General features: G+C 47.4%; 1 protein-coding gene across 1 annotated transcript in view; it reads left to right on the forward strand.

Moving 5' to 3' along the window:
* Positions 1–22,339, forward strand: part of dhrs12 (dehydrogenase/reductase (SDR family) member 12) — a 66,397-nt gene that overhangs the window by 34,462 nt on the left and 9,596 nt on the right. Inside the window, exons 3-9 of the mRNA XM_086006385.1 lie at positions 521–603; positions 3,377–3,472; positions 4,915–4,996; positions 15,750–15,811; positions 15,982–16,086; positions 17,240–17,330; positions 17,485–17,622. Coding sequence (XP_085862511.1) covers positions 521–603; positions 3,377–3,472; positions 4,915–4,996; positions 15,750–15,811; positions 15,982–16,086; positions 17,240–17,330; positions 17,485–17,622 — 657 coding nt within the window. The remainder of the gene's footprint in view (positions 1–520; positions 604–3,376; positions 3,473–4,914; positions 4,997–15,749; positions 15,812–15,981; positions 16,087–17,239; positions 17,331–17,484; positions 17,623–22,339) is intronic.

A 22,339-nucleotide genomic window follows, 5' to 3' on the forward strand; every position in this document is an offset into this window, starting at 1 on the left:
TAGGTGTAGCTCAACAGAGATTTTAGTTGATATGCAAGTTCACGACCAAAACTTTTATTATACTGAACCTTGGCCAGTGAAAGTGTGAAATGTATTGAGTTAATCTGAAACTGCACAGAACCGTTTATTGCACCTACATTGAGTACAACAATCCTATTTTTATTACTTTAGGGAATAGTTATTTTTTCTTCAGATTTCAGCGCTTTTGAAGATCGAATATGTAGGATGTCGTTAAAAGGCTGTAAAATTCTGACCTTAAACTGGAAGCATAGCTTGACTGGTTTAAGAAAGTTCTCCTGAGCTGTGAGACTGCAGAACTAATCAGACCTTTGACATGGGTGCAGTGTTAAAATGGCATTGATTATAACTTGCAAAGATGGCAAAAAAGAGGAGTTTTTCCTACATTGTATTTCCCAATGATCTTGGATGGAAGAATATTACTGGAATTCCAGTACTTTGCCTTTATCTGGTATTCTGGTTGCTGAATATTCTAATTAATAAAAGCCTTGGCTTCCTTCAGGGGGAACCGTTCACCTTGTTTGTCGAAATAAAGAGCGAGCTGAAGAGGCCAAAGCTGAGATTGTGAAGGAAAGCAATAATGAGGTAAAGGAGTTGTCGATGAACAATTTTGTAAGGCGTGTGGAGATTTAGTGACTCTAAGCTTGTTTTTATTTACTTTTTAAAAAATTAATTCTCGGGATGTGGGCATTGCCGGCATTTATTGCGCATTCCTAGTTGTCCTGAGAAGGTGGTGGTGGGCTGCCTTCTTGAACCGTTGCAAGTGGTTTGATAGAACTGAGTGGCCACTTCAGAGTCAACCACTTTGGTGTGGAACTGAAGTTGCATATAGGCCCAGACCGGGTAAGGACGGCAGGTTTCCTTCCCTGAAGGACATTAGTGAAGTAAGTTGGGTTTTTACGACAATCCGACAGCTTCATGGGGGGATTTGAACTTGCGTTCTCTGGATTACTAGTCCAGTAACATAACCACTCCTGTACAGGGCTACAGTTCCGCATATGCCTACCGCTCTCTCCAGCCTTGCCTAACTAACTATTCTTTAATGTTGAGCCCTGACAGTGAGTGTGCTCAGGCTACTTGGCCATTTGGAGCACCACAGCTGAGCCTCAATCTCTGCTCACCCGGTTTTCCACAGTTGCAATTTTCAGCTGAAGTCACAACTTAGTGACCAGGAGCAGGAACCTAGCTACTTTTCATTTTATTACTCCTGAGCTTAGCATGTGGTGTACCAGAATGTGAATTTTGTGGGCCTTTGATGGTCCTGAATTCCTTTCAAAGAAAGAAAGAGAAGAGCTTGTGCCTCGGGACGTCCCAAAGAGCTTCACAGCCAACGAAGTACTTTTGAAGTGTAGTCACTGTTGTAATGTAGGAAACATGGCAGCCAATTTGCGCACAGCAAGCTCCCACAAACAGGAATGTGCTAAATGACTAGGTAATCTGTTTTAGTGCTGTTGGTTAAGGAATAAATGTTGTCCAAGACACTAATGATTTCAGTCATTACCTCGTATCCAGTCAAGTCCAGTCAGTAAAAACTGACCTTTACCAGTTTACTTGACTGGACTTTCATCCTCCAAAAACAGATTAACTGACCATTTATCTCACTGCTGTTCATGGGACCTTGTGTGCAAACTGGTTCCTGTGTTTGCCTACAAAACAGTGACTAGAGTGCAAAAGCAATTCATTTGGGATATCATGAAGGTGCAATGTAAATACAAATCCATTCTTTCTTCTTCCTAGAATACAAGTTGTACTCAAGCTTTCAGTCCAAAGTGTTAATCAAAAGCGTTTTACAGCCATTTAATTACTTTTTGAAGTGTAGTCACTGTTGTAATGTAGGAAACTCAGCAGCCAATTTGTGCACAGCAAGCTCCCACAAACCACACTGACTCAGAGGCGAGAGTTCTACCACTGCTACAGCTGTCACGGATTAGGAGGGATGATGGAAAGCGTGCTCAAAAAGCTGAGTTCTAGGTGGTGAGAGAAGAGGGAGACGGATGTGTTTAGGGAGGGAGTTTGGAGAGTTGGGCCAAGGCAGCTGAAGGCTCCGTCACCAATGGTGGGGCGAAGGATGGGAATAGTCCAGCCACCATTCCACCCCAGTGCTGCCCACATTCTTTCCCCATACGGTTTTGGACTGCCCAAAGGTGGAAACCAAAATGCCGTCTACAATGGTGGCTTTGATTCTTTTTTGCTCTGGCTGTGTCATATTGTTGCAGTACCATTGACTCGCTACTGGTGGTACTCTTGAGAGCAAGAAATAGCTGAGCAGCTCCACCAGCACAACGCTTCCAGTACTGCAGCTGTCAAAGTGCAAAGTAAAACCAGGCAAAACATCAGTAGCTGCAAGCCAGTTGGCCCTGAAATTGTACAGTGGGATTCTCACTTAAATGTTTCACGTTTGCTTGAAATTCCTCTCTCTGCTATTTTAATGCCTTTTTTATTTTAAATGAGTTAAACTCTAGAATTCCCTCCCTAAACATTGCCAGCTCGTTACCTCTCTCCTCCTTTTATGATGCTCCTTAAAGCCTGCCTCTTTGACCAAGCTTTTGGTCATTTGTCCGAATATCGCCTTATGTGGCTCAGTGTCAAATTATGTCTGATTACGTTCCTGTGAAGCTCCTTGGGATGTTTTACTATGTTAAAGGCGCTACATAAATACAAGTTGTTGTTAATACCTTTGCTCAAATAGTGGGAGAAGCGATTTCAGATGCGCACATGAGCAACTTACGCTAGAATCACATGGCAACACTGTATTTAAAAAGAAAACGCCATGACATATTGGTACTTGCTTGAGTGAAGTGAACAAGGTGTGGGCAAATAGAAAAATCTTATTTTCAATAATGGGTCCCACACATTTTTCAGTAACAACAACTTGCATGTATGTAGCACCTTTAACATAATAAAACATCCCAATGCGCTTCACAGGAGCGTTATCAAACAAAATTTGACACCGAGCCACATGAGGAGATAGTCGGACAGGTGCCCAAAAGCTAGGTCAAAGAGGTAGGTTTTAAGGAGCACCTTAGTAGAGGATAGAGAGGCGGAGAGGACTAAAGAAGGAATTCCAGAGCTTAGGGTCTAGGCAGCTGGATGCATGGCCGCCAATGGTGGAGCGATTAAGAATAATGTGATAATCAGATCTTATTTCCAACATTAGGTTTCTTCATTCAACAGCAAGAGGGTACCTGAGCCGCTCTACAAAGCTTATTGTTCCTTATGGAGAGATGTTGGGGGTATCTGTAATGAACATCCTATCGCATCCCAAAGGCTGAAAGTCTGCATGCAAGAAATTCAGGTTTCAGAGCTGATGGTTTCAATTAAAACATTAACAAAGGGCTTTGTATCATTTTTTTTAAAGGAGGTTTTTGTCCATATTCTTGACATATCAAGCCCCAAGATGATCTGGGAGTTTGCAGATAAATTCCAACAAACAAATAACAAACTGAATGTTTTGGTAAGTTTATTTTTAACCTTTCATCGCAACAGCTTGCATTTTTATTGTGCTTTTAAAGTAATAAAATATCCCAAGGCGTTCCACATAGGAAAAAGCAGACAGCGAGTAGTAATGGATAAATTAGGAGGTGAATGCGTGGCTAAGAGAGGAAAAGTTAAAGGGGGGGATGAGAAGTCCAATGGAAAAGAATATCGGTCGGGGTGTAAAACAGACGACCAATTCACTGTCATCCATTTTGCGCTATCATCCAAGAGCAATTTCAACCCCATGGACTTGTCTGAGTTGCCATTTTCCTGATAATTCTTATGTGGAAAATATTCAGCTGTGCTGGAATTAAGCATCTGATTCACACACAAGTGGTTCCTGTGGCGTGGGAGGAGCTTAATATGTTTCTGTTTGTGACTCTCTGATATAATTGGAGTGGTCACCGTCCCTGTTGGAGTGCGGAGGTGGGGGAGCATGGAGAGAGGGGGCATTTATAGATTAAGTGAGTGGGTAAAACTGTGGCAGCTGGAGTTCAACGTGGGGAAGTGCAAAGTCATCCACTTTGGCCCTAAGTTCAGAGCTTTTTCTAAATGGTGATAAACTAGGAACTGTAGAGGAGCAGGGAGATTTAGGTGTCCCTGTACAGAAATCACTATAAACTAGTGGATTGGTACAAAAAATAATTTACAAGGCTAATGAAATGTTAGCCTTTACTTCAAGGGGCTGGAATACAAAGGGGGTGGAAGTAATGCTACCGTTGTATAAAGCTCTGGTTAGTCCACATCTGGAACACTGCGTTCAGTTCTGGGCACCGCACCTCAGGAAGGATATACTGGCCTTGGAGGGGGTGCAGCGCAGATTCACCAGAATTATATCGGGGCTAAAAGGGTTAAATTATAAGGACTGGTTGCATAAACTAGGCTTATATTCAAGACAGGAACCAAGGTGGGTAAATGGAGTTAAGATACAGATCAGCCATGAATGGCGGAACAGACTCGAGGGGCTGAATGTCCTACTCCTGTTCCTATCTCTAACTCCGCCCAACAAGTGCAAGCAGCTTTGAGTATCTGTCAGAGATAGAATTGGAATTTCTGAGGGGGTGTCTGAGCTCTCCAGAGAGCAGAGTCGGGGAACAGCCTGATAGCATTCAGGGAAGTGCCACAGCGTCACTAGTGGAGAAGATGCATATTGCGGGGTTTTCCAAGCCAAGAGCCCAGCCTAAAGATCACGTGGGGATCTGTATGCAGGCTTCTTCCTGGCATTGGAATTTGCAATAATAGGCATGCAAGTGTTAATGGGTCTATATTGTAATCAACGGTTTAAAAAAAACTCAACTGGTCATGACCACAGCCTGCACAGAAAGCTAACCTTTAATCTGTGAATTCTAATGTTAATCTCATTGACAACATTTGAGTATTAGGAAATCAAAGTAATGTTTATTTGAAATTCTTTACTAGATCAACAATGCTGGGTGTATGATCAACCAGAGAGAGCCAACTGCAGATCAATTAGAATGTAACTTTGCCACAAATACTTTGGGTAAGCTACGAGCTATCTGATATGAAAGGTTTGGTGTACTTTGTCCGCCACCCTTTTTGACTGCCACAATAGAGATCTTTAGAGCAAATTTTGGCAGGAGAGGCCCAGGTGCATGTCTGGTCACAGTTGCTTCACTGTGATTCAGTTAATGTTTGCCACAAGCTTCATGTTTGAATTACAAAGTATTTGTTTGGCAGGCAGGACTGGGTGGGTAAGCCTTGTCGGGTAAGCTGGAAGTTTTATTTTTGTGAACGACTGTTGGTTTTCAAGCTACCAGGTATCAGCCTGGGCTCAGTAGTAGCAGACAGAACCAGAACTGGGTCTGTGCTTGGGCTGTTGGGCGGGGCGGGTGGGCAGTGTGGAGCAGGGAGTAATGAGCCGCTGGGTTTCTTTGGAGAAGGTAAAATAATAAGTTTAATTTTTTTTCGTGCAAACGTCGAGGATCCATGAGTGCGGTTGACACTATTCATTTAGTTCTCAATTTAAAATGACACCAGATCCAAGCAGGGCAGCTAAATAAACTTTCCAGAGCACTGGGCAATAAAGTACTTGTTGAGGCAGTGACAGGTTTTTAAAGGAGGGCCATTTATCTCCTCTCTCTATACATCACGAGGACCCAAGGGCTCCTGAGGGCTGTGAAGCAGGACAGTCGGGGCTACCGACTTGCTGCTATTTATTTATTTCTCCAAGGCAGTGGGGACCCCAAGGTTTGTGAGCACTGCTGAAAATAAATGTATTTCTGTTGCACCGAGGTACAGACCAGAAGGCAAACAACTTTTTTTTTGTTACCTGAAATACATTTAAACTGAGGAGCATTGAAGGTGCCAGTAAGCTAGAAATGTTTGCAGGGGATGGCTGAGCTCTCCAGAGAGCAGAGTCAGGGACCAGCCCGATAGCATTCAGGGGGGTGCCACAGCGTCACCAATGAAGAAGATACATCTTGCCAGCATTATCTGTTACTGCTAGAGTAGGCCATTAATGTTTGCAGAGATTTCTTCGAACAGGAGGAGGCCATTCAGGCCCTCGGGCCTATTCTGCCATTCAATGAGGTCACGGCTGATCTGATCTCAACTCCATTTTTCTGCAGTTGCTCCATTTCCCTTGAGACCCTTACCCAACAACAATTAATCAATCTCAGTCTGGAAAGCTCCAATTGACCCCCAGCACCCACAGCCTTCTGGGTGAGAGAGTTCCAGATTTCTACTACCTTTTGTGTGAAAAAGTGCCTCCTGATTTCACTCCTAAACGGCCTGGCTCTAATTTTAAGATTATGTCCTCTCATTCTTGATTCACCCACCAGAGGAAATAGTTTCTGTGTATCTACCCTATCAAATCCTTTTAACATTTTAAACTCCTCTGTTAGATCACACCTCAACCTTCTATACTCAAGGGAATACAAGCCAATGTTATGCAACCTATCCTCATAATTTAACCCTGCAAGCCCCTCTTACCATCATTTGCCGGGTTTTCCAAGCCAGGAGCCAAGTCTATAGATCACTTCTGCCCGGAAGGGGATCTGTATGCCGGCTTCTTCCTGGCACCGAGGTTGCTAGGCGGAACAGAGAGGGGAGCTGAGGAAATTCAGGGTATGTGAAAGGCTTCCCCTCTCCTCCGCCCTGCCATGCGCTACGTTTGGAGTAGTTCTGTTCAGCCGCGACCCCAATGGAATCTGCCAGTCTGGGCTGGGACCTGAAGTATCCAGCAGTGAGACAACCGTCTTAGTTTGGCAGCACTGTGCTTTGGCAGTACTGTACTGGCACAGTTGTAAAGGGGGAACCGAGGTTTGGCAGAACCTGGGGGCAGAATGTGGGGTTTAGCTCACTGTTGGAAGGGGGTGGTGGGTGGGGAGAGGGCATGGGCCTGAAAGCACTGGGAGTGGGGCATCCCAAGACTGGCAGCACTGATTTGTAACTTCCTCAGCGACCTCTGCAAACATTAAATCAAGTGCTTTGTGATTTTGTTCCTGGAAGTGCAGGTTAGTGTCTCTTTGCCTGCCCCCCTCTCACCCCTCTGTTATAAAGAGAGAAAAACAGAGAATGTTAACATTTTCTAACTATCAACAAAACACAGCTGATTATCCGTGATTAAAGGCTTTCTGTTTACCTTCAAAATTCAACTCATTTGATTTTTTTTTAAACTCAGTTAAAGGGTGAGGAAATATTCTCGGGGATGGGGAATTCTCCTCGAGGCGGAGTTCCAGAGAGCAGGATTTCCACCCACCTCTCCGTATCTACCCCAACCCATTTTCCTGGGTCAGGTTTCATTTCATATACACGGCGGGAATCCCTTCAGGAGACTGCTATCAAGTCTGAGCTCGCCAGTGCGGCCGAGGCATCTCTTACGGTGCTGCAGCGGGCCGAAAGATTGGAACCAAGGTTCCCCCTTGATGGAGACCAACCTGGATAGATGACCACTTAAAAAGCCCTCCCTCTCCACTGGGAAAAATGACTGCCACTTCCCGAGGCCTACACCCACCTTCCAGATGTCAGCCCTGGGAAATCGCAGTCAGTAGGGTGGACAGGAGCAAAATCTGCTGTGTGTCCCCCACGCTCTGCCCCCTTCCACTATCATTTGCACGCAGCGAGGGAAGGTGCACTCAATGGCGATCCTGACAGGCAGGGGAAGAGAATTCGACTGCGGTAGGCTTCACCACCTGAATGTTCCTTCATTTTCCACTGCAATTCCACCCAACTTTGGGTAGGATCGTGGAAGATAATCCCACCTACATCAGTATATAAATTTATGGAGTATGGCCTACTTCTACAAGTTTGCAGATGACACAAAGCTGGGTGGGCGTGTATGCTGTGAGGAGGATGCCGAGAAAGTCCAGGATGATTTGGACAGGTTGGGTGATTGGGCAGAAGCATGGCAGATGCAATATAACGTGGATAAATGCGAGGTTATCCACTTTGGTGGCAAAAACAGGAAGGCAGATTATTATCTGAATAGCAATAGATTGGGAGAAGGGGAAGTGCAATGAGACCTTGTGGGTGTCCTTGTGCACCAGTCGCTGAAGGTAAGCATGCAGGTGGTTAAGAAGGCATATGGTATGTTGGCCTTCGTAGTGAGAGGGTTTGAGTACAGGAACAAGGATGTCTTGCTGCAGTTGTACAGGGCCTTGGTGAGACCACATCTTGAGTATTGTATGCAGTTTTGGTCGCCTTATCTGAGGAAGGATGTTCTTGCCATGGAAGAAGTTCAGCGAAGACTCACCAGGCTGATACCTGGGATGGCAGGAATGACGTAGGAGGAGAGATTGGGTCGATTGGGCTTATACTCACTGGAGTTTAGAAGAATGAGAGGGGATCTCATTGAAACTTATAAAATTCTGACAGGACTGGACAGACTAGATGCAGGAAGGATGTTCCCGATGGTCGGGGAGTCCAGAACCAGGGGTCACAGTCTAAGGATAAGGGGTAAGCCATTTAGGACAGAGATGAGGAGGAATTTCTTCACCCAGAGAGTGGTGAACCTGTGGAATTCTCTACCACAGAAGGCAGTAGAGGCCAATTCATTAAATATATTCAAGAAGGAGTTGGATATATTTTTTAAGGCTAAAGGGATCAAGGGGTATGGGGAGAAAGCAGGGACAGGGTACTGAATTTGGATGATCAGCTATGATCGCATTGAATGGCGGAGCAGGCTCGAGGGGCCGAATGGCCTACTCCTGCTCCTATCTTCTATGTTTCTCTTAATTCAAAGTTGCTTAAGTCAAATTAACTGATAATTCAATCTTTAAGCATTAAATTCGCTCGGTGTGTTATTTACATTGCTCAATTGAAATTATTGCACAATTTAATTTTTTTGTACAAGAATTACTTTGGATTATGGAGTGGGCCTTTGGCGTAGCGGTAGCATCCCTGCCGCTGGGCCAGAAGGCGTAGGGTTTCGAACCCCGCTCCAGACAGTCCCGGCAAGTGGAGTCGGAGCTCCGGCTCCAAATTCTGGGTTGACATCCAGGGGGATACTTGCGTCCGTGGGTGTGAGTGCCCCCCCCCCCCTCATATGGGTTGTGGGAGCCCGTAAAACCCTCCCGCCATGGGACTAACCACCCTAATGGCTGGTATGAAGATTGATATACCTATCAATTCATCCAATGAAAAGCGACGAGTTAAGAAAGTAACTATAGGTTTTTATTGGCTAAATAACAGAGCCCACCCTCGTGGGTGATCGGATCCAACAAGGAGGAATACCAGCCAGTCGACCACCTTTATACCTGGGCAGGTAGGTGGAGCCATGGGCGGAGTCAGCAGTGGTCAGCCCAGGTATAACAGCGTGACAAGAGGCGACCTCGTATAGTGATACAACAGTGTGAACAGCGATAACGATATAACAGTGATAACTATAGTGTAACGATAGTGAACGATAAAAGTGGTTTACCACATTCACCCCTTGTTTAGATTTGAGTCCGGCGGGGTGAAGTGTACTACCAGTTCTGGTTAGTCAGTCTGTCCGGAGGCCTCGTAAGCCTTTCTGATCGTCGCAGCGGCGGTGTTGCATTCTCCGGTGTTGATGCTGGTGTCTTCGTGGTCGGCGAAGGCTCGTGGGGTTCCGGCATGCCGTCTACCTGAGCTGGAATTGGGTGGTGTCTCCGGAATGCCCGAGGGTGCGAGGTCTCGCAAGGAGACTGTGTCCTCCCGCCCGTCCGGGTAAGCCACATAGGCGTACTGGGGGTTGGCGTGCAGGAGGTTCACCTTCTCGACCAGGGGGTCCGTTTTATGGGTCCTCACGTGCTTTCGCAGCAGGACGGGCCCCGGGGAGGTCAGCCAGGTTGGTAGTGTGGTTCCCGTAGTCGACTTCCTGGGGAAAACAAACATTCGTTCATGGGGGGTGGCGTTAATGGCAGTGCAAAGTAGTGACCGGATGGAGTGCAGGGCTGCCGGGAGGACTTCCTGCCAGCGGGAGGTTGGGAGGCCCTTAGACTTTAAGGCTAAGAGGACGGCCTTCCATACCGTCGCGTTCTCTCTTTCTACCTGGCCGTTCCCTCGGGGGTTGTAGCTGGTGGTCCTGCTTGCAGCAATACCTCTCGCTAGTAGGAACTGACGGAGTTCCTCGCTCATGAAGGAGGAGCCCCGGTCACTATGTATATAGTTTGGGAACCCGAACAAGGCGAAGAGGTCGTTCAGGCATTTGATGACCGTGGTACTGGTCATGTCTGGGCAGGGGAAGGCAAAGGGGAAACGGGAGTACTCATCAACGATGTTGAGGAAGTACACATTATGGTCAGAGGACGGGAGGGGCCCCTTAAAGTCGATGCTCAGGCGCTCGAAGGGGCGGGTGGCCTTGATCAGGCTTGCTCTGTCCGGCCTAAAGAAGTGCGGTTTGCACTCGGCACAGGTCTGGCAGTTCCTGGTCATGGTCCTGACCTCCTCGATGGAGTATGGCAGGTTGCGGGCCTTAATGAAGTGGTAAAGTCTGGTGACCCCGGGGTGGCAGAGGTCGTTGTGGAGGGTCTGAAGTCTATCACTTTGCGCGCTGGCGCATGTAATTCGTGACAGAGCATCAGGGGGATCGTTCAGCTTACCTGGCCGGTACAAGATATCATAATCATAGGTGGATAGTTCGATTCTCCACCTCAATATCTTGTCATTCTTGATTTTGCCCCTCAGCTTGTTATTAAACATAAAAGCGACCGAACACTGGTCGGTGAGGAGGGTAAATCGTTTGCCTGCCAGGTAATGCCTCCAGCGTCGTACCGCCTCCACAATCGCTTGGGCCTCCTTCTCGACCGACGAGTGTCGGATCTCAGGGCCCTGTAGGGTCCTTGAGAAGAAGGCCACTGGTCTCCCCTCCTGGTTAAGGGTAGCGGCTAGGGCGAAGTCGGATGCATCGCTCTCCACTTGGAAGGGGATGGACTCGTCCACTGCGTGCATTGTGGCCTTGGCGATGTCTCCCTTAATGAGGGAGAAGGCTGCGCACGCTTCCTCCGTAAGGGGGAAGGATGTGGACTTCATGAGGGGTCTGGCTTTGTCTGCATAATTGGGCACCCATTGGGCATAGTAGGCGAAGAGCCCCAGGGTTCTCTTCAGAGCCTTTGGACAGTGGGGGAGGGGTAGCTCCATGAGGGGACGCATTCTTTCGGGGTCGGGGCCGATGACTCCGTTCTCTACTACACAGCCGAGGATGGCAAGGCGCGAGGTGTTAAACACCCATTTCTCCTTATTGTAGGTGAGGTTCAGCCATTGGGCCGTACGGAGGAATCTCTCCAGATTAACGTCATGGTCCTGCCGGTCGCGGCCGCAGATGGTGACGTTATCTAGGTAGGGGAACGTGGCGTGCAGCCCGTTCTGGTCAACCATCCGGTCCATCTCCCTTTGGAAGACCGAAACCCCGTTGGTGACGCCGAAGGGAACCCTAAGGAAGTGGTAGAGGCGGCCGTTCGCCTCGAAGGCTGTATACTGGCGGTCCTCAGAGCGGATAGGGAGTTGGTGATAGGCCGACTTAAGGTCGATGGTGGAGAATACCCGGTACTGCGCAATCTGATTGACCATATCAGATATGCGGGGAAGGGGGTATGCGTCGAGCTGGGTGTACCTGTTTATGGTCTGGCTGTAGTCGATGACCAGGCGGTTTTTATTGCCGGTCTTAACGACCACGACCTGGGCATGCCAGGGGCTGGTGCTCCCCTCGATGATGCCCTCCTTCAGGAGACGCTGCACCTCAGAGCTAATGAAAGCTCTGTCCCCGGCGCTGTACCGCCTGCTCTTGGTCGCGACGGGTTTGCAGTCGGGGGTGAGGTTAGCGAACAGGGAAGGTGGTGGGACCTTGAGGGTGGATAGGCCGCAGGTGTTACGCGGTGGGCGGTTTAAAATCTGTTGGTTGTCAACTGTGAGTGGGGGGAGGGGTCCGCCGTATGCTAGCGTGACGCTTTGGAGGTGGGATTGGAAGTCTAGCCCTAGTAGGACGGCGGCGCATAGCTGGGGAAGGACGAGGAGTTAAAAATTTTTATACTCCGTACCCTTAACCGATAGGGTCACAACACAGTAGCCGCTGATGTCTGTGGCGTGGGATCTCGATGCCATCGAGATCCAGTTGCGCGTTGGCAGGACAGGGAGGGAGTAGTGGCTCACCGTGTCTGGGTGGATGAAACTCTCCGTGCTTCCGCTGTCGAACAGGCAGGTCGTGGCGTGGCCGTTTACTCTGATGTCCATCATTGACTTGGACAGGTGATGCGGGCGGGCTTGGTCCAGTGAGACGGAGGCTAGTGTATAGCTGAGCGAGTCGTTGTAGTCTGCGGGTGAGGCGGTAGTCGGGTCTAGAGGCACGGTGGCGGTCGAGCGTGGTGGGTAAAATGGCGTCTCCCACGAGGTTGGACAAAATGGCGGAGAAGATGGCTGCCCCCGTAACTCACATGAGGCACTGCTGGTGTCGGTTGCCTGTATCAAAGATGGCCGCCCCCATGACTCACATGTGGGGATGCTGGCCTCTGTTGCCTTGAAGGAAGATGGCCGCCCCCACAGCTCTCATGAGGCACTGCTGGCCTCTGATGATCCACCTCTGCAGGCCTTAGCGAAGTGGCCTTTCTTCATACAGTTTGAGCAGGTAGAGTTCCTGGCTGGGCAGCGCGACCTCGGGTGTTTCGCCTGGCCACAGAAGAAGCAGCCGGCGGCCCGATCGCGGGGGTCCGATGTCGGAGCCGGTACCGGGGGTGGCGGTCTCGATCGGGTCCGGGATGCCGACGCTGAGGTAGGTCCCGGGGGGGGGCTGCGGGGGGTATCGCGGTCGGTCCCAAGTCCCAGGGTCGCGAGTTACAGTACCTTGAGTAGGCCTCGAGGTCCTGATGGGCCACTTCTAGAGAGCGAGGGCTGCGGCTTTGTCCAGGTCGAGGTCCCTTGCTTCCAGTAGTCTTTGCCGTGAGTAGTCGGACCGCAGGCCTTTCACGAAGGCATCGCGGACATTGTCTTCAGTATTTTCTGCCGCCGTTACCGCTTTAAAGTTACAGTCTCTGCCGAGTGCTTGTAGCACCCGTAAAAATTCCTCCACGGGCTCTCCTGGCTGTTGCGGGCGGAATCTTAGGAGGTGTCTGGCATACATGGAATTTACCGGGGTTTGGTACTGTCTTTTCAGCCGGTTGATGGCGTCCTCGTATGTTTTGAGGTCCCGGATGAGTGCGAATACTTTAGGGCTCACTTGGGCGTTCAGAACTCTTAGCATGGATTTCTGAGGCACGCCGGATTCTCCCAGGTAGGCTTCGAAGCAGCTCAGCCAGTGTTCAAAGTCGAGGGCTGAGTTTGCTGCCTGTGGATTTAGATCCAGGTACGGTGGTCTGAGGGCTCACAGCCAGGCAGGCTGCTGTGGCTGTTGTAGCTGGGCGTCTGGCTGGTCGCTTGGCTGGTCGTTTGATTGTCCAGGTGTCGACATTTTAAAATTTAGCCAATAAAATTGATATACCTATCAATTCATCCAATGAAAAGCGACGAGTTAAGAAAGTAACTATAGGTTTTTATTGGCTAAATAACAGAGCCCACCCTCGTGGGTGATCGGATCCAACAAGGAGGAATACCAGCCAGTCGACCACCTTTATACCTGGGCAGGTAGGTGGAGCCATGGGCGGAGTCAGCAGTGGTCAGCCCAGGTATAACAGCGTGACAAGAGGCGACCTCGTATAGTGATACAACAGTGTGAACAGTGATAACGATATAACAGTGATAACTATAGTGTAACGATAGTGAACGATAAAAGTGGTTTACCACAAAGATGGTTACGGTCACGGAAGGAGCGTTAATCGCGGCCAGAAATCCTTCCACCACTTCATACAGTTCCCCAAAGGGAACAGTGTGAAGACACGTACGACGACGACTTTGGATTATTAGGAATAGACTGCATTTATAATTTGAACAAGAACTAAAGCTACAACAGATGTATAAACTGTGGTTTGCCATGTTCGGGGACAGTGGCAGCATGGATACGAAATCAGCTAAGTGACAAGAAACAGAGATTAGTGGTGAACGGTTGTTTTTCGGACTGGAGGAAGGTATACAGTGATGTTCCCCAGGGGGTGGTACTAGGACCACTGCTTTTCTTGATATATATTAATGACTTAGACTTGGGTGTACAGGGCACAATTTAAAAATTTGCAGATGACACAAAACTTGGAAGTATAGTGAACAGTGAGGAGGATAGTGATAAGACTTCAAGAGGACATCGACAGGCTGGTGGAATGGGCGGACACGTGGCAGATGAAATTTAACGCAGAAAAGTGCAAAGTGATACATTTTGGTGGGAAGAACGAAGAGAGGCAATATAATCTAAAGGGTACAATTCTAAAAGGGGGTGCATGAACAGAGAGACCTGGGGGTATATGTGCACCAATCATTGAAGGTGGCAGGGCAGGTTGAGAAAGCGGTTAAAAAAGCATACGGGATCCTGGGCTTCATAAATAGCGGCATAGAGTACAAAAGCAAGGAAGTTATGATGAACCTTTTATAAAACACTGGTCTGACCACAACTGGGGTATTTTGTTCAATTCTGGGCACCGCACTTTAGGAAGGATGTGAAGGCCTTAGAGAGGGTGCAGAAAAGATTCACAAGATAGGTTCCAGGGATGAGGGACTTCAGTTACGTGGATAGACTGGAGAAGCTGGGGTTGTTCTCCTTAGAGCAGAGAAGGTTGAGAGGAGATTTGATAGAGGTGTTCAAAATCATGAGGCGTTGAGATAGAGTAGATAGAGAGAAACTGTTCCCATTGGTGGAAGGGTCGAGAACTAGTGGGCACAGATTTAAGGTGATTGGCAGAAGAACCATAGTGAGTGGTTAGGATCTAGAATGCACTGCCTGAAAGGGTGGAGGCAGAGTCAATCGTGGCTTTCAAAAGGGAATTGGAGAAGTACCTGAAGGAAAAAAAGTGGCAGGGCTGCGGGGAAAGGGCGGGGGAGTGGGACTAGCTGAAGTGCTCTTACAGAGAGCCGGCACAGGCTCGACGGGCCGAATGACCTCCTTCTGTGCTGTAACCATTCTATTCTGTGATTCTCTCTCCCACGCTGTCTCTTTACCTGACTAAAGCTTTTGAAATTTGTCCTCTAGCTTTTCTTCAAATAAGTTTGTCTCTAATAAAATCTATTTGTTTTTTCAGAGAGAAGCTTAAATGCTACAGATAAATTGTGCATACTGGATACGTTCAGAATGTCTTCAGCTTAGTGTCGTCACTTTGCTCAACAATATTAAGTCCAAGCTTAGATTGGGACCTTCAAGTAAAAATGTGAATAAAAGTATTGAAAGACCCATTCATCCAATCATGTTACAGTGAATGTAATTGTTTAAAAATGTTTGTTTAAAGCCTTTTTAAATATTATAAATTTCAATTACTGAGCAGGAAAATGTCAGCTGAACTTTTTTTCAAAAAGCATTTTGAACTATTAGACTGGATCATCAACAAACTGTGATGCTAAAATGATTACAGATAGTTTTCCCATTATAAGATGGCTACATACAGGACCCCATTTTAAATGTTTACACAGGATTTTCCATTACAAATGTCCACACATAAAGTGTTACAGGAAGTACTATTACTAGACAGGAAGTGGGCACCATATGCAAGATTTTTAACGTACAGATATACAGCACTGAAATAGCAAGCTAGAATTCTGATAAGACACCTTTGACCTTGCAGGTCCCCTCGTGGTCTCTCTAGGATCCAGGAACCCAGTTTGAAAACCGATGCATTAAATGATGACTAATGTACAGGTGACACCTTCTGGATTAATGACCTTTGCGAATGGTTATCTAACGGGTTTCTTCTTTTCCTTTTCCTCAGGTACGTACGTTCTCACTACAGCTTTGGTACCTCTACTAGAAAAATGTGAAGATGCCAGAGTGGTGAGCTCATTTGTGTTTTCCACAATGCGTTAAGCAACAGTAGAGTTTCTTCAGTGTTCTTTAACTTGCGTAATCTCCTGCACCCTCCCTCTTCTTCCCCACCACCCCCCAAACATATTTGCTACTTCCTTCTTGATGCATGCTGATCAAATACTTTACCTGTTTGCTAGATCACAGTATCGTCAGGAGGAATGTTGGTCCAGAAACTAAATGTGGATGATTTGCAGTTTGAGAAAGGGCAGTTTGATGGGACCATGGCCTACGCACAGAACAAGGTTTGTCCACAGAAAGTGAACGCTGTGTATAGAACATCGGGTGGCCAGCTCTGATTGGACATAGTCCTGGAGGTTTCATCACATGACCTCCTGCCTCCAACCAACCCGCCGCGCCGCCCCCCTCCCCCCACTCCCACCATTGGTTTCCTGACACAGCCATCCTCGCGGTGCATTGCCTTCCTACACCAATCAGAAAGCGAACAGACTCTTCATTAACCCGATTGGATGATTCTTGACTCTCAGTCAAACAGCCTTTTTCCCCATGTCCAATATTTTTATAAATGAAAGCAATAATTTTCTCGCACCTTTTTAGCCCATTAACGACAAATACTTGTTTTTTTTAATAGCACCTTTAATGTAATGTTAAAAAACGCCCCAAGGTGCTTCACCAATAAAGTAAGGAAAACAGACACCAAGCCAAGAAGGGAATAGGAAGGTTGATTGAAAGAGAGAGTTGAAGAGATGGGTTCCAAGTTTAGAATGGGTGGCGGAGAAACACAGGTATTTAGGGAGTGAGTTGCCAAAAGTAGGGCCATGGTGACTGGAGGCTCTGCCGCTAGTGGAGAGACAATCAGTGGGGAGGGGGGATGCACAGGAGGCCACAATGAGAAGGGCTGAACGTTCATTTGTCAGATCGTTTTTTTTGCAGCTTCCTTTTTCTTTCCCTCGTCTCCGCTTACTTTGTGATTTGAAATTCAAGGATCATATATACCCTACTTGGTATCCTGGTTTTAGAAACCAACAGGAAGATGCATAAAAGAAAAGGAATCAGCTTAACTGATCTAACAGGACAACAGTACAAGTCACTAAGCAGATTTCTGAATTGCGATCATATTAAATTTATAACTCAAGACAATTTGCTGAATGTCTGACCATTTTTGGCTCCGCTACACTGTACCCCAGGTGAGGACAGTATCATGTAGGACAAGTCTGTAATCACTCTGGCCTGGCCAAGATCAGACTAATCCTGGGTCTGAATGTGCCATCCAGTCTGGTTAGGTGGTCTGACCACACAAACCTTTTAGAATCTGCTGCCCAGTTCTGCAGTTTGGGTCAAATCTGAGCAACACCTCGAGGGTTATGAGCCTGGCGTTAAACTTTGTCCTCTACTGTGTCCTCCTCCTTTTGTGTTTAACTTGTCTTTCCAACCCAGCGGCAACAAGTTATTATGACTGAGCAATGGGCCAAAATACACAAGAACATCCACTTCTCCTCCATGCATCCTGGCTGGGCTGACACGGAAGGTAATGTCAAATGACACCAAATAGTGGTTTTTTCCACAGAGAAAACTAATCTGCTTTCAATGCATTACTGACCTGATAGAAAGTAGGTAGTAGTTGACTTTAAACCTCACTAGATTTGATTCTAAAACGATGTATTCTTCTTTTCTCCTGCTAGCCGTGAGATCTTCTATGCCTGATTTCTATGCAAAGATGAAGAACAAGCTGAGGACAGCGACCCAGGGGGCAGATACAGTGGTGTGGCTTGCTCTCTCCAGCACGGCAGCACGACAACCCAGTGGCCTCTACTTCCAGGGTAAGAGGGACTGATTCAGCCCTCGCAGGGCCTGTTTCAAGGCACATTTTGACCATATCTTCCCCTCTTTCCTGCATGAAACCTACATCTTTCACACTCTCCTATGTCAAGCAGCAAGTTTTTTTTTTAACTCATTCATGGGATGTGGGCGTCGCTGACAAGGCCAATATTTATTGTCCATCCCTAGTTGCCCTTGAGAAGGTGCTGGTGAGCTATCTTCTTGAACCGCTGCAGTCCGTGTGGTGAAGGTACTGCCAGTGTTGTTAGGGAGGGAGTTTCAGGATTTTGACCCAGTGAAGATGAAGTAACGGCGATATATTTCCAAGTCAGGATGGTGTGTGACTGGGAAAATCATTCAGATGAATGAACCGGTCATCCAGCAAACCTTCTACCATCCTGGTAGTCGCATGATACAAAGATAATGGAGTTGTTGACAAATCAGAGCAATCAATATTTTTCCAATTAGTCTGCAACAGACCCAGGTGGTGCAACATGGGATGAGGAAAACCCCACTGGTGGAGAGCTTTGGGAACCAGTCACCTGTTCCTCCCAAGCATGCTCCACTTGTATGTCATGTCTCAAATTACTCTCCTACTGTATCGCAAAATGTTATTTTCTGAAAGAAATCTAATTCACATTTGAATGAATTAACACTGGTTGCTTCCACCGTCTCCCAAGGGAGCCTGTTCCATAAATTGACCACGTGCTCACTGAAATATTGGCCCAGAAATTCGGGACTCCACAGGTGAGTACGCATGGGGTACTCACCCGTAGGCCCAATGGAAGTTCCGGTTTCGTGCATGCACTGCACATGCGCGGGAAACCGGCACTTCAGTTCCCCTGAAAGAAGGGGTTAAGAGGTGGAACGCATGTGCAGGAGAGGCAGCGCGTGCGTATCGAACTTACATTTTTTTTCCAGGAGGGTAAGTCTCCAGCAGTTACACTTTTAAAAAGTAAGAAGTCACACAACACCAGGTTATAGTCCAACAGTTTTATTTGAAATCACAAACTTTCGGAGCACTGCTCCTTCGTCAGGTGAAGTGGAGAGATGCCTATAGACACAGATTATATAGTCAGAGAATAATGCCAGATGATTACAGGTAATCTTTCTAACTGCCATTTATCACACCTCGGCAGAGAGATAATCACAGCAATCAAAGGTGTGAATGGTGTCCAAACAGGTCAGTCAGGAAAACATTACATCAAAGAGCAATGAGGTGGGGTCACAAGGGGTCAAATGTTGCAGATGCTGGGGTCTGTATGAAAAACAAAAAACAGACAAAAAAACATTTTTTTTTGCTGGAAATCACAGCAGGTCCGGCCAGAGAGAACAAGCCAACGACGACTCAAGTCTGGATGACCCTACGTCAGGTGGGGTTACATGTAGCGTGACATGAACCCAAGATCCCGGTTGAGGCCGTCCTCATGAGTGCGGAACTTGGCTATCAGTTTCTGCTCTACAATTTTGCGTCGTCACCCGAGTACAACGCAACGCCATCCATGCTCTCAAGACCAACCGCAACATCGTCATCAAACCAGCAGACAAAGGAGGAGCCATCGTCATACAGAACAGAACGGACTATTGCAAAGAAGCATACCGACAACTGGACAACCAGGAACACTACAGACAATTACCCGCAGATCCGACCAAAGAACACACCCGCCAACTCAACAGACTGATCCAGACCTTCAAAGCATCCTACGCGCTCTCATCCTACGTACTCCCCGCGTGGGAGACTTCTACTGTCTCCCAAAGATACACAAAGCCAACACACCCGGACGTCCTATCATATCAGGTAACGGAACCCTGTGCGAGAACCTCTCTGGATACGTCGAGGGCATCCTGAAACCCATCGTACAGGGAACCCCCAGCTTCTGTCGCGACACTACAGACTTCTTACAGAAACTCAGCACCCACGGACCAGTTGAACCAGGAACACTCCTCGCCACGGTGGACGTCTCGGCACTCTACACCAGTATCCCCCACGATAACGGCATCGCTGCGACAGCCTCAGTACTCAACACCAACAACAGCCAATCTCCAGACGCCATCCTACAACTCATCCCGCGTCATCCTTGACCACAATGTCTTCACCTTCGACAACCAGTTCTTTACCCAAACACACGGAACAGCCATGGGGACCAAATTCGCTCCCCAATACGCCAACATCTTCATGCACAAGTTCGAGCAAGACTTCTTCGCTGCACAGGACCTCCAACCAATGCTATACACCAGATACAGAGATGACATTTTCTTCCTATGGACCCACGGCGAAGAATCACTGAAAAGATTACACGATAACATCAACAAGTTCTATCCCACCATCAAACTCACCATGGACTACTCCTCAGAATCAGTTTCATTCTTGGACACACGAATCTCCATCAAAGATGGACACCTCAGCACTTCACTCTACCGCAAGCCCACGGACAACCTCAGGATGCTCCACTTCTCCAGCTTCCACCCTAACCACGTTAAAGAAGCCATCCCCCATGGACAAGCCCCGCGAATACACAGGATCTGCTCAGACAAGGAGGAACGCGATGGACACCTACAGATGCTGAAAGACGCCCTCGTAAGGACGGGATATGACGCTTGACTCGTCGATCGACAGTTCCGACGGGCCACAGCAAAAAATCGCATAGACCTCCTCAGAAGACAAACACGGGACACAACCAACAGAGTACCCTTGGTCGTCCAGTACTTCCCCGGAGCGGAGAAACTACAACATGTCATCGATGACGACGAACACCTCGCTAAGGCCATCCCCACACCTCCACTACTCACCTTCAAACAGCCACCTAACCTCAAACAGACCATCGTTCGCAGCAAATTACCCAGCTTTCAGGAGAACAGCAACCACGACAACCTCTGCAAGATATGCCAGATCATCAACACAGATACCATCACACGTGAGGACACCACCCACCAGGTACATGGTACATACTCATGTGACTCAGCCAACGTTGTCTACCTCATACGTTGCAGGAAAGGATGCCCCGGAGCATGGTGTATCGGCGAGACCATGCAGACACTGCGACAACGGATGAACGGACACCGCGCAACAATCGCCAGGCAGGAGTGTTCCCTCCCAGTCGGGGAACACTTCAGCAGTCAAGGACATTCAGCCTCCGATCTTCGGGTAAGCATTCTCCAAGGCGGCCTTCGAGACACACGACAACGCAAAATCGTAGAGCAGAAACTGATAGTCAAGTTCCGCACTCATGAGGACGGTCTCAACCGGGATCTTGGGTTCATGTCACGCTACATGTAACCGCACCTGATGTAAGGTCATCCAGACTCGAGTTGTCATTGGCTTGTTCTCTCTACACAGATGCGGCTGGAGCTGCTGTGATTTCCAGCAAAAAAAGTTTTTTTTGTCTGTTTTTTGTTTTTCATACAGGCCCCAGCATCTGCAACATGTGACCCCACCTCATTGTTCTTTGATGTAATGTTTTCCTGACTGACCTGTTTGGACACCATTCACACCTTTGATTGCTGTGATTATCTCTCTGCCAAGGTGTGATAAATGGCAGTTAGAAAGATTACCTGTAATCATCTGGCATTATTCTCTGACTATATAAGCTGTGTCTTTCTGCATCTCTCCACTTAAGCTTTCGGAACGCTGCTCCTTCGTCAGGTTGTGATTTCAAATAAAACTGTTGGACTATAACCTGGTGTTGTGTGACTTCTTACATTTGTCCACCCCAGTCCACCACTTTTAAAAAGCAGGCGCAAGGCCTGCTTTTTACAAGGTAAGTGGTGAATTAATTAAAATTAAAACATTTTTTCCACAGATTTATTATTTTTAAATACTTTAAAGAAAGGTAAGTTTATTTTTAGCCCCGTTAGAAAATGTAATTTTTTCAAAAATTAAAATTATTGTTGAAATAACTTTTAATGTAATTTAGTTATTTTAAAAATGTTTAAAAAAAAAATTATTTGAAGATTTAGTGATGTTTTGGGGGCTTATAGTATTTATAGGTTTGACAGGTCTTCCCGTCAAACTTATGAATGAAGCATTCCCTGCTACCATTGGCTCTCCATGGCCCACGTGATCCCAGGGGACGCATCGAACTAACCGCGCCCCTGGGATATGCAAGCACTGCGCGCCGGCAGTTGGAGGAGGCCCAGGATCGGAATCCCACGCGGGCCCACAGCTCAACGGCCGGCTCGCAAGGTAAGTGCAGGTCGGGGGCTTACACCCGCGGGAAGCCCCCGACCCGAATTTCTGGGCCAATGTTCAATAGATCCAGTGAAGTATGAATGATTTGTTTTGATAGTTTAGAAGCTTGGGAACCACTGACTTTTAGATGGGTGATGTATGGGACACTTGTACATCTCTTAATCTCGGTTAGCAGGCATTGACAGAACCCTGGCACCAGGTTGTTACCTGGCCTCTGGGGTATGTTCACAGAGGGTTGTTAAGATCGGGAATGCACTACCAGATTCCATAGGACCTTTTAAAAGGCAATTGAACATGTACTTGAAGAGGACTAATTTGCAGGGTTATGGAGAAAAAGATGGGATGTGGGACTAAATTGATCTTTCAAAGAGCCAGCGCAGGCGTGGTGGGCTAAATGGCCTCCTTTGCTGTACGATTCTATGTGCTCGGCCAGGGAGAACACATCACTTCCCCCCAATTTTTGTACTGCAACATAGTTTAATCTCAAAACATGTACCATTCATAGTTTCATTTAAAAATTGTGCACATTC

Source organism: Somniosus microcephalus, chromosome 14 (genome assembly GCF_052327205.1).
Source record: "Somniosus microcephalus isolate GS21.2 chromosome 14, FLI_Smic_1.0, whole genome shotgun sequence".
NCBI lineage: Eukaryota > Metazoa > Chordata > Chondrichthyes > Squaliformes > Somniosidae > Somniosus > Somniosus microcephalus.